The following is a 15048-nucleotide window of genomic DNA, read 5'->3' as shown; positions in this document are numbered from 1 at the left end:
ACGACATATCTGACACCGAGAGTTTTTTGATGATTTTCAGGGGTTCCGGGGACGTTTTCCGTGACTTTGAAAGGCGACTAACGCCGTCTGGTTTGCCAGCTTCGTGAGACTGCCCGCGCCCCGATCAGGATGGTGGCCGGCCTCGCGGAGGAGATCCCCGGGGACGCTCAGCTCCCTCGGGAGGCCACCCCCGCCACCCCCACCCTGCCCGGTCCCTAGTCCCCTCCCGACATCCGCAGATTGAACTTTTCTTCTGCGATAGTGGCGGTCGCCGTCTTTCCCAGGCTGCAAAACTCAGCCCAAACCCACGCAGCCACTTGATTATCTTACTTGTCCGGATGGGGAGCATTTCGTAATGCAAAACCACAGATACCTGCGCAGGAAACCCAGCTTCTAGTGGTCACTGACTTCGTGCCAGTCCACCCGAGAATGTGACAAGCCCAGCAAGAGTCATTCTCAGCAGCTGCGGGGAAGCGCCTCGGCCGGGCCCCCGCCTCCCCGAGCGGGTGTGGGAGACCCAGAAGGAGAGGGTGCGGGAGATCTGGAAGGACAGGGTGCAGGGCCTGGGGGGGCGCTGGGGTGCGGGACACCCGGAAGGGCGCGGCGCGGGGCCTGGGGGGCACCCACAGGCCTGAGCCCTCGGCGGCTCTCCTGCTCCTGCCCGAGCGCCCGACGGCTCCCAAGAGGGGGTCACTTCCTCGGAGACGGTGCCAGCTACAGCTGGCAGAGCAAGGCCCGCGGGCAGGAAGCCACAAGTCATGTGTGTGAAGGCCATGAAGACGCCGTCAGCCCGCTTCTGCGCACCTGCCCCCTCCGGAGCACAAGCGCCCACCCGCCCTGCGGCCCTCCTGGGGCAGCCGGGCTGGTTCTGGGCACCGGGACCGCGGGGCCCAGCCCGGGGCTGTGCGCCCCCCACGCTTTGTCATCGTCCTTACCCGAGGGGAAAGTGGGAACAAAAGGAGAGCAGATGGTGGACATTAAGACCAGCTTTCCTCAAACATTGCTTTGTCTGTGAATTGCACGTGAATTTGTCGTGAGGCATAATACATCCTTCAACGGTCCCCGGTATCTGGCCAACATGGGATGCAGCACCCCACCCCCACCCCCCGCCACGGGCATCCGGCATTTCCTGAGCGTCCGCCACCCGCTGGACCCGCCCCAGGCTCTGGGCACAGCAGAGCGAGACACAGACGGCGTGGCGGCCACGGCCACCTGTGGTCAGGGCTGGGGTGGGTGTGGAAGCAGGGGCCGGGCCTGCCTTGACACGGCCAGATGCAGAGCAGGGCTGGGAGCCCGGGGAGGGGTGGGGACGTGCGGGGACCGGGGTGCACACCAGCCACCGCCTTCCTCCGCTGGAGTAGGAGCTTCGTAAAGCCTGTGAGTCACAGCCTGGCCGCTGCCCGCGCCGTGCACACTGCTGCCGAGTTGAAGAATTGGCCACCAAAGGTGTCTCGCCAGGCCAGTCCCTCCATACTGCTGGGCGTAACACCACACCTCTCAGGTTCTCGGAGCCAGGTGTGGTGACGCAGGAGTGGTCCGGGTGAGAGGTGACAGCCGGAAACGGGAGGGGGACACAAAGGAGCCCTGGCAGCTTGCCACTGGCCGAGGATGAGGAAGCCCAAACTGCCAGGCCCTCTGAGTAGGGGAAAGGACCTTCTGGAAAAGATCCGGGCGCCCCCCATCTGTGGGTGAACGCCTCATCACCTCTGCTGGTCTCGCCGAAGCCTGGAGCCCCCACCGCACCCCGTCCCCTGTCACTGCCGGCCCGCGTCCTGTTTCCCAGTCGGTGCAGCCGTCGAAATCCTGTTTCTGCTCTGGAACATCCCAGGCGGCTCATCACCGTCACTGGGGTCTCCTCTCCTCGCGAGATGCCCGCCCACATCCGCACCGCGCGCTTCCTGCCGGATACACAGCTTCATCGCTCCGTGGAAGGTCCTGGTTGAAAGCTCCCGGAGGAGACTGGGGAACAGCGCTGTCCTGCGCGTGGGTTTGCAGGCAGACCACACACAGAGTGCCCTCCGGGAGCCGCGGTGCAGCCACGATCAAATCTTCACCCGCCTAGCGTTGTAGTGGGGAACTCGTTTGCCTGGAGCTGGCGCTGCGGCCCGGAGACCCCGTCCACCCCCCTGCCTTTGGCAGGCAAGCAGCACAGTGTGGCTGGAAGCCGGGACCTCGGGGGGCCCTCCCCGCACGCTCCCTCCACGAGCCTCTGAAAGGGGAGTCCGGGGAGAGCGGGGAAAACAGACCAGGGCCCTCCGTGAACAGAATCACATTCCGGGAAGAGGCCTCTGGACCCAGAACCAGAGAGAAGCCACACCCCGTCCTCTAGAACCGGCCCATCCTGTGTCTGTAACCCGCAGACCACCCGGACGCGGGTTTGGCGGCCGACGGCCACCCTCTCTGCAGCCACCAGCCCTGCTCCTCTAAGTACGTCGGTCAAGGTGCTTTTGATACTTGGAAACAGAAGTGGGGTTATGTCAGTTCAAGAGGCTCAGGGTTCTCGGTGGACGGATGTGAGGAGGTGCGTACGGGCGGGTCCCTATCTGGGGCTGCGGGAAATGTATTGGGCAGCTAGCGGGTGGAGATGCCCTGCACTCTGACGGGTATGCGTTGGCCACTGCAGTCCCTGCGCCTTGAACCTGAGTCCCCACCTGTAAGGACAGGCCCGGAGGACGCCTGTCAGGAAGGAGCCCCGCTCAGCCAACCTGGACAGAGCCCCGGGTCTCAGCCCTGGGCGGCCCGATAGGAATGGGTCAAGGCTGGTCCCAACTGTGAGCTGAGCCAGAAAGTCCAGTCAACCTGGGCTCCAACTGGCCTCTCTTCCTCGTCCTGACCGACTGTTGATCAGTGCCACAAAGCAGCAGGACCGTCCTGCTGTGAGCTTGGGGATCCCCCTCCCAACCCCTGCTTCCGTCTTTGCCTTTCTGGAGTCAAGCGTTGCTCCCTCCCCAAGAAACAGTGAAGCAGAGAACTGGGTTAGATGTTCCTTCTTCAAGCCCTGGAAATCCCACAGGCTGTAAATTTGAAGTCCTACGAAAACAAAACTGGGTGCCGAACAAAATGGAGCGGGAGGTCATCTGGTGCGTTTGGCAACGCGGAGCCCCCGGGAGACCGGCACCCAGAAGTGTGGGATTCCAGAGCCACCAGGAACCGTGAGGTCCGTGCGCAGTGGAGACGGCTGGCGTTGGGGTTGTGTGGAAACACGGTGTCCGAATGATGCCTTCAGCCACCCGCCCTCCCGTGTCACTCCTCACGGACCCGAGAGCAGGTGCGCCTGATGAGATCGGTGCCATTTGCAGAATGGCAAACCGAGGCTCCAAGGTTACCGTCTTCCCGGTGAGGGGTGGGGAGGGCGAGAGAGGAGCCGGTGGGCAGAGGGAGTAGCCGGTGGGGACAAGCTCTGCCCTGCCCTGTCGCTGGAAGGAGGCTGGTGTGAATGCAGGCACCGAATGACACCCACGACCTGGGAGTCTAGGTGCTGCGGCCAGGTGTGTGCACGGGGCGGGGCGGTCCTGGACGCGTTCCGACCGCCACTGGCTGGCGGGGCCTGAGGGGGCCTCTTTGGCTTTGATCCCGGCATGGGGCTGGGCTTGTGGCCCCCGTGCCCCTCATCGGTTATGCGGCAGCAGGAAGGTTCTAGACACGGAAGCTCCCGCTGGCATCACGGGCCCCAGCTGAACAAGAAGATGAGCATCCAGCAGGCGAGAGATGGGTCCTCGTGTGCTTCTCGTGTCTCGCTCTCATATGACGGTGCTGCCAGTCAAACCGCGTGAAAGGCTCTACTTACGAGCGTCGGTCGCTGCCTCAAGCCGGACGGAAATACGAAATCTGTGTTTTTCTGCGGGCTTGCTCCCCGTACATCTCCCGTTTACATTTCCTGTTTCCAGCACTCTTTCTTGGCTGCACAAAAGGGAAAGGATTTGCAGAATGATTCGGCGCGGGAACCAAAAGCCACGGGGCCCCCTGGCAAGGCTGCCCAGGGCGGGGGGGTGGGGTGGGGGGGGAGTCTCCCGAGCCAAACAAGCGTCTCCCACAGCCAGGAGCACCTGACCGCAGCTGGGGAGCCCCTCCTGCCACCAGCGAAGAACCCCCGTCCCAGCCCTGCCACCATCAGGCACGCCCGTCGCTGTGCCCCAGCCTCTCACCTGCTCACGGCGTATTCGGTCAGGGGAAAGCCTGGCTCTCACACACATGTAAGACGGCCCCACATCCAAGACGTCATTAGCTGAAGGGGGGGCGGGGAACTAGGAAGATGTCACAACCAGCACAAAAGGGAAATCCAAGGACCATATGCCTGTGTGCGGTAATCTTTTTTTTTTTAATGTTTATTTATTTTTGAGGGAAGGACAGAGCGTGAGTTGGAGAGGGGCAGAGAGAGGGAGACCCAGAGTCAGAAGCAGGCTCCAGGCTCTGAGCTGTCAGCACAGAGCCCGATGCGGGGCTCGAACTCACGAACCGTGAGATCACGACCTGAGCCGGAGTCGGACGCTTGGCCCACTGAGCCGCCCAGGCGCCCCTTGCGTGTGGTAATCTTGAAGCAGAATCACAAGTGGACGCGGCGTGACCTTCCAGTGGAGACACCCAGCGTCATCTGTTTTGTTTACCCCGGATTTCCTTCCGGCCTCCTGGCCTGTTGTCAAAAATCACCTCGACGGGGGGTTATTCTGGGTCTGGAGCGAGGCTGGCCTCGTTCGGTGTGGCCGGGTAGCTTCCACGGGGCAGCAGGCGGGCCGGGGAGCCTCGCGAGCCTGCCTGACCTCGTCTCAGCGGGAGACCCCATACGTGCATTTTTTTCAAGCTTCTGTTATTAGCTGTCCCGAGGCTGGGCGGGCGAGCAGGACAGTGTCTCTCTTCCAGCGGCCACAGGCGGCACTTAGATGCCGGTGAAGCCTCTGCGGACAAGCACAGGACACGCCCCCCTGGACCGCGTTCCCATCCACCGATTGTGGGCTGAGTGAGCCCATGAAGCTGTCTGTGTCCCAGCTATAAAGAGTCACGGTCTGAACGCTGTCTGAGCGAGGCCGTCAGAAGCCCGTCCCCGGGAGTCTGCCCCTTGGCGTGGAGGTAGTTTTCGTCCCGTTCTCTGGGGCTCCGAGGTGGCCCTTCCGGGCGGAATCACAGCCTGGCCTCTGGCTGATGCAGAGACACGGCATAGACATGACAGCTGCCCAGTTCTGCCCGTTCCCACAGAAGAGAAACTTGAAGCGCAGAGAAGCTTGCCCAGGGTCGGAGAGGTCAGAGGCAGCGCGTCAGCGTCCCCCAGGCGCCCCGGTTCCCACGCTGTCACCCCAACCGCTGCAACAGGAAATCCCCGCCCGCGGGCCGGCTGTGCTGGGCAGAGTCAGAGGAGCCCTCCCCGTCTCAACGGGCTGTGTTCATGCATCTTCGGGGACACTGCTGTCCACGCCCCTCCTCAGTCCAGCCTCCAGGAGCCCACGGCGGAAGCTGGCTTTCCAGAAGAAGCTGGAGAGAAAGAATCTCGGAGACCGCCCCTGCCTGTGAACGCTGCAGGCTGGCACAGGGCCCCGACCCGCCGTGGGGAGTCGCCGTGCACATGAGCCGCGTGGGAGGCGACCTCTATGAAGGAGTCGCATCTGCCCTGACAACACGGTGCCCTTCTCCTGGTCTGAGGCAGCCCACCCAGCCCACCCAGGTCCCCGGGAGGGACCTCGCTGTGGTCAGGCAGGGAGGGAGGAGCGCGCGGGGCTCACGGCAGCTGGGAGACCCCCGGCTCCTAGCCCGCGGTTCCCGGGGCCCAGCCCAGACCCTCTGCCCCAGAATCCTCGTGCCGGGGCCCAGACATCGGCATTCTTCCACCGAACACACCCTTGGAGGAACATCTCGTCAGCACGCCGGGGGGAGAAGTGACTCTCCATTCCCCTCTGCGAACGACCTCGCCTGCCTCCTTTGTGCACCCCTGCCCTTCACCGGGGCCTGGAAGAAAGCCCCCAGTCAACCTCACAGAGGTTCAGGATCAGAACATCAGAAGTGGTGCTGTGCCGGTGGGCGAATCGCCAGGACCCAGCCCTGCCGGCCCTGCCCGCTCACGGCACGGCCAGAAAAGCCGAGGCATAGACTGTGGCCCTCGGGCCTGCGCTGGGGTCACTGGGGATGCGCCGTCGTGAAAATGCGGGCCTGGCACACGTCAGATAAAGGCGAGGCTCCTCTCCAGGGGGCGGGGAGGCTTCGTAATGCAGCCAGCAGTGGGGGGAGGGGCATCCAGAAAGCAGGGGTGGCACCGATCGGAGGGCCCGGGGAGGGGCGCCACGGCCTGGAGCGAAGCGGGGGCGGCCCCCAGCGAGGCCCCAGGCCGGAACTTTCCCCCCCCCCCCCCCGCAGCCAGCTAGGACGCGGCCACACAGGCAGCCAGAGTCCCTGCTGCACAGGAGAGTGGCACGGCCGTGTCCGAGTCCCAAGGCTGGGAGCTGGGGCAGGACCAGGAGCGGGGACAGTGCAGGGGCCACTGCAGGTCGCCAGGCTGAGCCAGGGCGGCGGCCACCAGCGCGGGGCGGGCCACCAGCGCCGTGACTGCGGGTGCAGATAGGCCGGTGGGGAGAGGGCGCGCTGGCTGGGCCTCAGTGTGGCCAGGCCAGCAGCGCACGGCGAGTGGCGTTGGTCACAGAAAGGCAAGGTGCACGGGGGAGAGTATTCCCTGCGTCCTGTAAAGAGAGACTCAGAGGGTCTTAGAAGAGAAAGTGGTGCTCTGGGCACCGGAAGATGCCCACCCATCCCAGGGCTGCTTCTCGCCACGCAGGGACGAGGGGAGGGGCGGTCAGCCAGGGACAATGTGGAAGGAAAACGTCCAGTGGGTGGAGACGGGGGCTTTGCCGTGGACTGTCCACACCCCGTCCGCCACGGAGATCGGCCGCTCCCGGGGAGGGATTCAGAGCAGAGACTCACAGGCGGGACCCCTTGGACAGAAGACGCTGATGCAAATGTGTTTCCCCACCCCCTCCCCCCCGTTCCCGGGGCGGGACCCCCCGGGCGCTGTGCACCTGCCTGCGTGCTACGTGTTTTGCTGTGGAGACAGCTGGTTGGCCGGTTCGCTTTGGCTTTTCCCGTGGTGATGCCCCCTTGGATTTAGTCCTACAGCCTCAGCCCCCCGAAGTCCACAAGGGCAACCTTTTTTTTATTTAAGTTAATCACCTTTAACAAACTTTTTTCCATCATGGTCTCCAGGAGTCATTGGAGACTCCCCGCAGTGCCGTGTCACGAAACCGAGGGGGTCAGCCTGGGCGTCAGACGTCACCGATGGTGACCGTCACCCGCAGGTGTGCGCCACGGGTGAGAGCTTTACCTCTCGCGACATTTTCCAAGACACAAAAGAAAAACTGAAGTTTTCACGGTCCGCGTGGATGGGCTGAATGAAAACACATTCTTCCGGCATTCCCGTGCCCACAGTTCTATTGTCTCTTTTTACGGTGAACCTGCAGGCTGGGCGGGAGGCAGGGCTGGAGGCGCCTGACGTCGCCATGGAAACCGGCACCCCGCCCCGCCCGCCCGTCACCTCCCTGTGGCTTGTGTCTTACAGGTGGTTTTCAGCAAATACTGCAACTCCAGTGACATCATGGATCTGTTCTGCATTGCCACCGGCCTGCCTCGGTGAGTGATCCGGACGCCCCACTGCCGGCCAGGCCTCGCCAGGCCAGTGCACCTTGAGGGGAAGGCGCCTGGGAAGGAAGGGTGAGCCGCCAAGGCTGAGGACCACAGGTGCACCAGGGCCCGGTGGGCTCGGTTCACACGTGGGAGCCCTTTTGGATCCGTGAATGAGACCCCGCAGGCCTGGGCCACGGCCTGTGTTCATGGAGGAAACCGCTGGGCAGAATTAGGCAGAAACCACCGTCTTCCGAGGGGTTTTTTTCCTTTTATTTATTTGCTTTCGAAGAAAGGCCAAGGGAGGGTGGTTGTGTTTTGGCTTTAACACAGGTGAGATTTTTCCATCTCGGGACGGGGTCTGGTGGCCACGGGGCAACATTTGGGAAGACGGGTTGAGAGTAGTTGAAAAGGCCAGTGACCCCCTCCCAGAATCATCACAATTCCAGAAGAGCTATTTCCCCCAATCAATAGTCTGTTTGAGTGCAGTCTTTCTCCTGACTTTTTTTTTAATATTTATTTATTTTGGGGGAGAGTGCAAGCGGGAGAAGGGCAGAGAGAGGGGGACACAGGATCCGAGGCGGGCTTTGCTCTGACAGTCTGACAGCAACGAGCCCAACGTGGGGCTCGGGCTCATGAACAGTGAGATCGTGACCTGAGCCGAAGTCGGACGCTCATCCAGCTGAGCCACCCCGGCGCCCCTCTCTCCTAACTTTCTGATTGTAAAGAGTGGTCAGGAGTGGCCGTGGCGTGGCATCTCACTCCGGAGCTGTGGCCCCGGTCAAGGGCCGGGACGGGACACCAGGAGCGTCTCACAGACAGGGGAGGAAACTACGTGCCTGGAATGACAACGAATGGCAGTTTGTAGCTGCAAAACTGGCCCACAGTCCCGGGCATCTTTCCCTGACCATCGTGCTGAACAATACATGTGTATAATTCTTGAGAACAACCCGGGATCTGGGTATCACCCCCCACAACCCCGTGCATGCCACAGAAGGGCAGAGAAGCTTAAATAACATGGTCAAGGCCACACGGCTTAGGCGAGACCCCAGGGGCGAGAGGTCGGGGGAAGATTCAGCTCACCCACTCGAAACTGCTTCGTAGGAGAGCGTGCCCCGCTTACATGGGCCCCCACAGTGCGGTCGGGGAGCAAACCAAACTCGTCGTTGGCCAACATAAACGCTCCTTGCTGTCTCGCTGCCGTGTCCTTGATCTCCCGACTCCGTAACCTAGACTTCCTCCGATTCCCATTTTAAATTACTTAAAAATGGGGGGCACCTGGGTGGCTCAGTCGGTTAAGCAGCTGACTCTTGATTTTGGCTCAGGTCACGATCTCACGGTTTGTGCGACGGAGCCCCGTGTTGGGCTCTGCGCAGACAGTGTGGAGCCTGCTTGGGATTCTCTCTGTTCTCCCCACCTTGTGCTCACTCTCTCTCTCTCTCTCAAAATAAAATAAAGTTTAACAAGAATTATTTTAAGTTACTTAAGAAAGAACAAGGTCAACCCCCCTTGGAATTACGCACGGCCGCTTGTGTGTTACAAATGCAAGTGTCGTGTCTGGGAGCCGGGCTGGCCCCGGGACCCCTGTTGCCCTTTTGCGCGTGGGGACACTGACGCGGTGTCTTCTAGGAACACAACCATCTCTCTGCTGACCGCGGATGACGCCATGGTGTCCATCGACCCCACCATGCCTGCCAATTCAGAACGGTAAGCGGCAGCCGGCCGGCCTCGGCAGCTCGGGGTTCTTGGGGCATCTCTGACGCTTCTCTACACGCGCGGGAGGGGCTCTGGGTTGTCCTTGCAATTTGCTGCTGTAGGAAAATCCGAATTTAAGCCAAAGATGGGGTAGGGGCGGTGGGGGGGGCGAGGGAGGCTTGTTCCTTTGCAGACCAGTCCCTCCCCAGGACAGTCACATTTGCAACAGTGCTCAGGAGGGCTCGCTCTCAACAAGAGTCCTCTGAGGAGCCACGGATGGGGAAACTGAGGCACAGAAGGCAGGCGAGGAGCAGTGAAGCCAGGTCCCGGGGCCCTGTGCTGACGGCCCCACTGTCTGCCTCCAGAAGGTTCCCTGACCACAGCCCCAGGGGTGTTGCATTCACACTGGAGCAAGATCTGGTGGTGGCCCGGTGCTGCCTGCCCAGACCAGTGTGCACAGGAGGCGGGGGGGGGGGGGGGGGGCCTGGGGACCTGAGGAGCGGTTGCGGGAGACCTGGAAAGTGAAAGGGACATTTGCGAACATGAACATTCATAAAATCGGCCAAGCCTGCAGTATGGCGGGAAGAAGGACAAGGCCTCTGGGCAGGGGCCCCTCCCCTCCCTGAGCAGCCCCCCCAGCCCAGCCACCTACCGAGTCCCCGGGGCCTCTGCTCTGTGTCTGCGGCTGGGCAAGGTGGGCAAGCAGGGTCCACGGGGGATGCCCCTCAAGACCCCCCCCCCCCGCAGCCCCTCTCCCGCTCCTGCTTCCCACTGAACATCTGCTCCGAGGGACATTTGTCACTCCGGCCATTGGGCTGTCCCACCTGATGACTGAGCCCTGCCGGCCATTCCCAACCTGAAGGAGAAAGCATGCCCCAGGCGGGCCCCACTCGTGCCCCAGCAGCTGGAGGGCCCACGGTACTTAGTGACAGTTGGAAACATTTGGGCTCCATGTGATGGGGTGGTCTGAGACCCTCACTGGAGGCCCCCAGAAGGATCCCCCCACCCAAGGTGTGTGCACACCTGAGCACCCAGAGGTGCCCCGGGCTGGGTGCCAGGTCCCCCAGGCCCTGCCCAGGGCGCAGACCCTCCCCCGCACAGCTTAAGGCTTCAGTGCAAGGAGCCGCACGAAGCCGCCGGGAGGCACAAAGTCCTCGACCGTCCTCGTAGCCACACCGTCTCTCAGGCTCGGGGAGCCGTGGTGGGCGCTGTCCTTCTCCACGCACCCAGTTGCCTCCGCCAGGCCTCCCCTCCACCGTGCCCATCGGTCTTCCCAAATTCCGTCCGTCGGGAGCTTCTGCCCCACACCCTCGGGCTCCGATTGCCAGCCGCGGGCTCCCCAGAAAGAGCGGCGCGAACCTGCTCCCCAAAGACTCCAGCGTGAGTCCCGTAAATCACGGCACACGCTCGGCCAGATCGCGCTTCAGGAGCTGAGTCTTGAGCGACCTGTCACCCCCGACGTCCACAGACTAAACTGACCTTGGGGTGGGGGGGAGGCGTTCCACTCAAACCAGCACGAGCTGGTCTCTGAGCGAAACGGCATTTCTCCTCAACAGCGGTTTGTCCGTAACTTGTCTGTCTGTACTTTGTGGCTTCCGAATGTCTGCTTTGTACTTTATTCTGCGCCAGTGGCTCTCGGCAGGGGAGGCGTTGTTCCCCTGGGGACACTGGGCAGTGTCCGGAGACACTGTGGCTGTCACAACTGGGGCGGTGGGCGGAGAGTAGGGCTGGTGCTACCCATCCCACTGTGTGCAGGACGGTCCCACTGTGTGGATGGTTCCACTGCACGCAGGATGGTCCTACTAGGCGCATGACGGTCCTACTGTGCACAGGATGGTCCTACTATGCTCAGGGTGGCTTCCATGCAGAGACCCACTGCCCAAAACACCAGGGGAGCCGAACTTAAGAAGCCCGGGTTTCTGTGCTCTCTGGCATTTTCTTTCCAGAGCTACCCGTTCTGCTCACAGGTCACCAGCCCCCCACCCAGCTGCACAGGAGACTTCCCGTCCTCCCTCCCCTCCCTGCCCACCCCTCAGGTCCTCACGCTCTGGATCTGGGCTGGGGCCCCAGAATTTGCTGTTCTCTCGGCTCCCAGGTGGTGGTGGCGATGCTGGGTGGATGCCACTTCCCAGGTCACATCCCAGCGGCCCCCAGACCCCGCCTGCCCCAGGTCTCTCCAGGCCACTTCTCTAGTTGCCTGGGGGTCCAGTGCCACTAACCCAGTGGCTTGCAGCCCTCCCGCCGATCAAAACCACCAGAGAGCATCACAAAGGCCCTGAGGCCCAGACCCCGCTAGGACCCGCCCATTAAATGTGAATTTTTGAGGGATTTTTTCAGTCTCACCAGGTGATTCCAGTATACAGCCCTGGGGGAGAGCCACTGGTATAGAGTGTGGAAAACGTAAGAAACTGCCCTTGACCCCAGGTCGGTGCTCACCAGAAAGCCGTGTCCACCAGACACAGGGTTTCCTCTCTGGGAAAGTGCTGGAATCTTGTTTCTTCCCAGCAAACAGTGGCCAAGTAGGCCGTGCATGTGGTCAGGCCGTCTTTCCAGCGTCTTCCACTTCTGAAGACATTCGCAGCCGCTCGTCGCCTGCTTGCTTCCCCAGCCTCAGACTCGGGAGCCATCTCACGGGACAGGGCTGGTGCTGGCGCTCCTATGATTGTCAGCTTTCCAGGGTCTCTTCTCCAGATTCCGAGGGCTCGTGACTGGCCACCTGGCGACTGATGAGAAGCGGGGTCCCGGTGGCCCTCAGGCCGATACTTTTGGGCTCATTTCAAAGCAACTATCATAGTCGTCTGAGTCTTCCTTCAAAATACGTTTCCCCTTAATGCCCTCTTTAGATGCTCCCAGCCAGCCTCTGCTTTGGACTGTCCTACCCCTCATCCGGGCTTTGCGATGCACAGACGCCTGGTCTTTGTCTCCAGGTGCCCCTCAGCCGAGCCCCGGGCACCTTCCAGGACACTCGGCCCCAAACACAGCGTCATCGCAGTGCTCCCGGCACGGCCTGCTTCGGGGCCTGTTGGCCACAGGACATTGTGCAGATGCCTTCAGCGCATCCTCAGCCCCCTGTTGACTGGGGCCAGAGAATTTCTAGAGCTTAGCCATTCAAGCAGTGCAGGAACACCTGGCCCTCTAATGCGTATTTGAACGTGGAACGTGACGTCCGTGAGGACAGGAGCATTTTTGTCTTTGTCACCTGTACCTGACCTGTGAGCCCTCCGGGAACAATTTATTGAGTAACGACCTGAACACAGGACACGGGACGAGATCCCCACGGGCTAGTGAGGTTTCATCTGGTACGTTTGTTCCTAAATTCTTGCGCTGAGTCAAGGTCATGTGATGGCCTGTCGAGATCAAGGATCACGCGTGGGCCTGTTAACCGGTCTTGCCAGGACTCCTTCCCCAAGGCTGTGGCCGTCCGTACTCCCCCAGTGATGCTTTTTCACCAGCTTCCCTGTGTCCTTGCAGCCTGCCTGTCACAAGGTTTTGCAATTTTGCTAAAAAAACAAAACACAAAACACAAAACCAAAAACCCAAACAGCCTCTCTCTTGAGGTTCCTCTTTAAAGAACTATTATGAGCTATTGCCTGTGCTTTTGAACTATTTTCTGTTGGCTCAGTCGTCTTTCCCTCCCCTCCGTCCCTTGCTGTAAGTCCTGGTGTGTCAGGGGCAAACCTTCTGTGTCCATCCCCTCGGGGCCTCGTGATGACCGGGGATGGCGTCACCAAGATGCCCGTGCGTGTTCACCCGGGCGGCTGACACCACCCGCTCTCGTGCACGTGGGAGATGTGGCCGTCAGGAGCTCGGACCAGGCCAGGGGCAGAGCGCCTTCCCTGCGCGAGTCAGGTGCTGGCACGGACGTGGGCACAGGAGCCCTTCCCGGCGGGATCCCGCACCCGAGCGTCAGTGGTCCCGATCACCAAATTTGTTGAGTTCACCACACGTGAACATCAGAGAGGAAGTTCATCATTTAAATGATGTGTTTAAAGTATTCGGAGTTCTTCCGAACGAGGAAGCTCAGAACAGCCAGAGAAACTAATTTCAGAAAAAAACCCTAATCCCCTGGATTCCAATTTCTCCCGAGCGCTTATCTCCTGTACCAGGCGTGCTGGGAGCACCTCGGACGGCCTCTCTCAGAGAACTGTCTTCTGTCTTGCAGCACCCCGTACAAAGTGAGACCGGTGGCCATCAAGCAGCTGTCTGGTAAGGCCCTGCTATCATTTTTAAAATTAAGAGAAAAAAAAGAAGGCTCCAGGCTGCCCCTGTGATTGAATATATATTAGGTAAGCATTTGAACGTAAACCCTGTGCTGTTACAGAATCTGAAGCCCTGTCTTACGCTCCACCCTTGACGACCCCTCGGGGGCCTCCCTCCCAGGCCGTCCCCACGGACTGAGCAGACCCTGGGTGATAGTCCGCCCTTGTCTTCCTGGGCGCGGAGTCTGGCCTGCGCGCTCCAGACCGTGGGCCGTCCGCGGTCCCCAGCCCCCAGCCCCCAGCCCCCGGGACGCCGTGTGCGGTCAGTGGTGTTACGGTGGTAAAATCCCATTTCCTTCTGGATCTTTTCTCTCTCGTATTTACGTGTGATTCATGCAGAATACAATGTTCCCATTTAAGTGTATATTTTGATGAGCTTTGAAAAATGCATACCCCCTTGTAACCGTTCCCAAAACCAAGACGCGGAACATTTACGTCACCCGAAAAGGTTCCCTTGTGTCCCTTCCCAGTTAACCGCTCCCCCACCCCCGCCCATGACCCCTGGCCTCTGTCAGCAACCCACCTGCTTTCTGACCCCGTAGATTTAGCTTTTCGAGAGCTTTGTATAAAAGAGATTACATAGGATGCCTCCTGCTTTTTGACTCGGCCTAACGGCTTTGAGACTTGTGTGTCAGCTGCCCCAGTGGTTCATTCCTTTGTATCGCTGGGTAGTGTTCCCTGGGGTGGCTGGACCCCAGTGTGGTTCCCCATCCATCTGTTGAAGGACAGCGGGTTACTCCCAGTCTGGGGGCTTTTAGGGTAAGGCCGCCATGAGCATTCAGGTGGATGCCTTCGTGGGGACGGACGTTTTCATTTCTCTCGGATCGAACGGGACCGCTAGGTCGTAGCGTTAAGTAGTTCGCCGAACAGCCTGCCCATCGGTTTTTCCAAAGTGGCGGCACCGCCTGACCCTCCCACCCACCAGGGGTGAGCAGTCCCCGGCCGCGCTCGGAGTTGTCAGTTAATCATTCTAATGGGTGTGGTGTGATATTGCGTGTGGTTGGACTTTATGCTTCCCCAGTGACTAATGATGGCGAATGTATTTACTAACCGGTCATAAATCTTCTCTCATGATCCGTCGTGGTAGGTGACTGCTTTCCTTATTATTGAACAGTGAGTGTCCCTGATTTATTGGAGACCCACACCCTTAGGCAGACCCGTATCATAAATATTTTCTCCCAGCCTGGAACTCGCTCCTTCGTTTTCTTAGCCGTATCTTTCAATGAGGAGAAGTGTTCCATTCTGATTCGGCCCGGATTATCAATTTTGATCTTTTTATGGTTTGTGCTTTTCGGTACCCTACCCGAGAAATCCTCGTTTGTCCCCTACCTGTGAGGTTTTCTGCCGTTCTCTCTTCCGAAGATTTTGTATTTTTAGTTTGTCCCTTTAGGGCTGTGATCCCTTGCAAGGTGACTTTTGTGTATGGCCTGAGACAGAAGTCGAGGTTTATTTTCCTTTTTAAAGTGTAAAGTTAATTTATTTTTGATTTTTATAAGCTTGA

At 60.3% G+C, this 15048-nt stretch overlaps 1 protein-coding gene across 3 annotated transcripts in view; it reads left to right on the top strand.

Moving 5' to 3' along the window:
* The window catches only part of PDE9A (phosphodiesterase 9A), a 90278-nt gene that overhangs the window by 21250 nt on the left and 53980 nt on the right, over positions 1 to 15048 (top strand). For 2 of the 3 annotated variants that reach the window (XM_045501272.1, XM_045501273.1), the window contains exons 2-4: positions 7532 to 7602; positions 9223 to 9300; positions 13451 to 13494. In XM_045501272.1, coding sequence (XP_045357228.1) covers positions 7532 to 7602; positions 9223 to 9300; positions 13451 to 13494 — 193 coding nt within the window. Of the gene's footprint in view, positions 1 to 7531; positions 7603 to 9222; positions 9301 to 13450; positions 13495 to 13554; positions 13575 to 15048 lie in introns of those variants that run through there. The other variant, XM_045501274.1, reaches the window with a different exon arrangement.

This window comes from Leopardus geoffroyi, chromosome C2, assembly GCF_018350155.1.
Source record: "Leopardus geoffroyi isolate Oge1 chromosome C2, O.geoffroyi_Oge1_pat1.0, whole genome shotgun sequence".
Taxonomy (NCBI): domain Eukaryota; kingdom Metazoa; phylum Chordata; class Mammalia; order Carnivora; family Felidae; genus Leopardus; species Leopardus geoffroyi.
The sequence above is the reverse complement of the archived record's forward strand: the minus strand, read 5'-3'. Positions and strand labels throughout refer to the sequence as shown.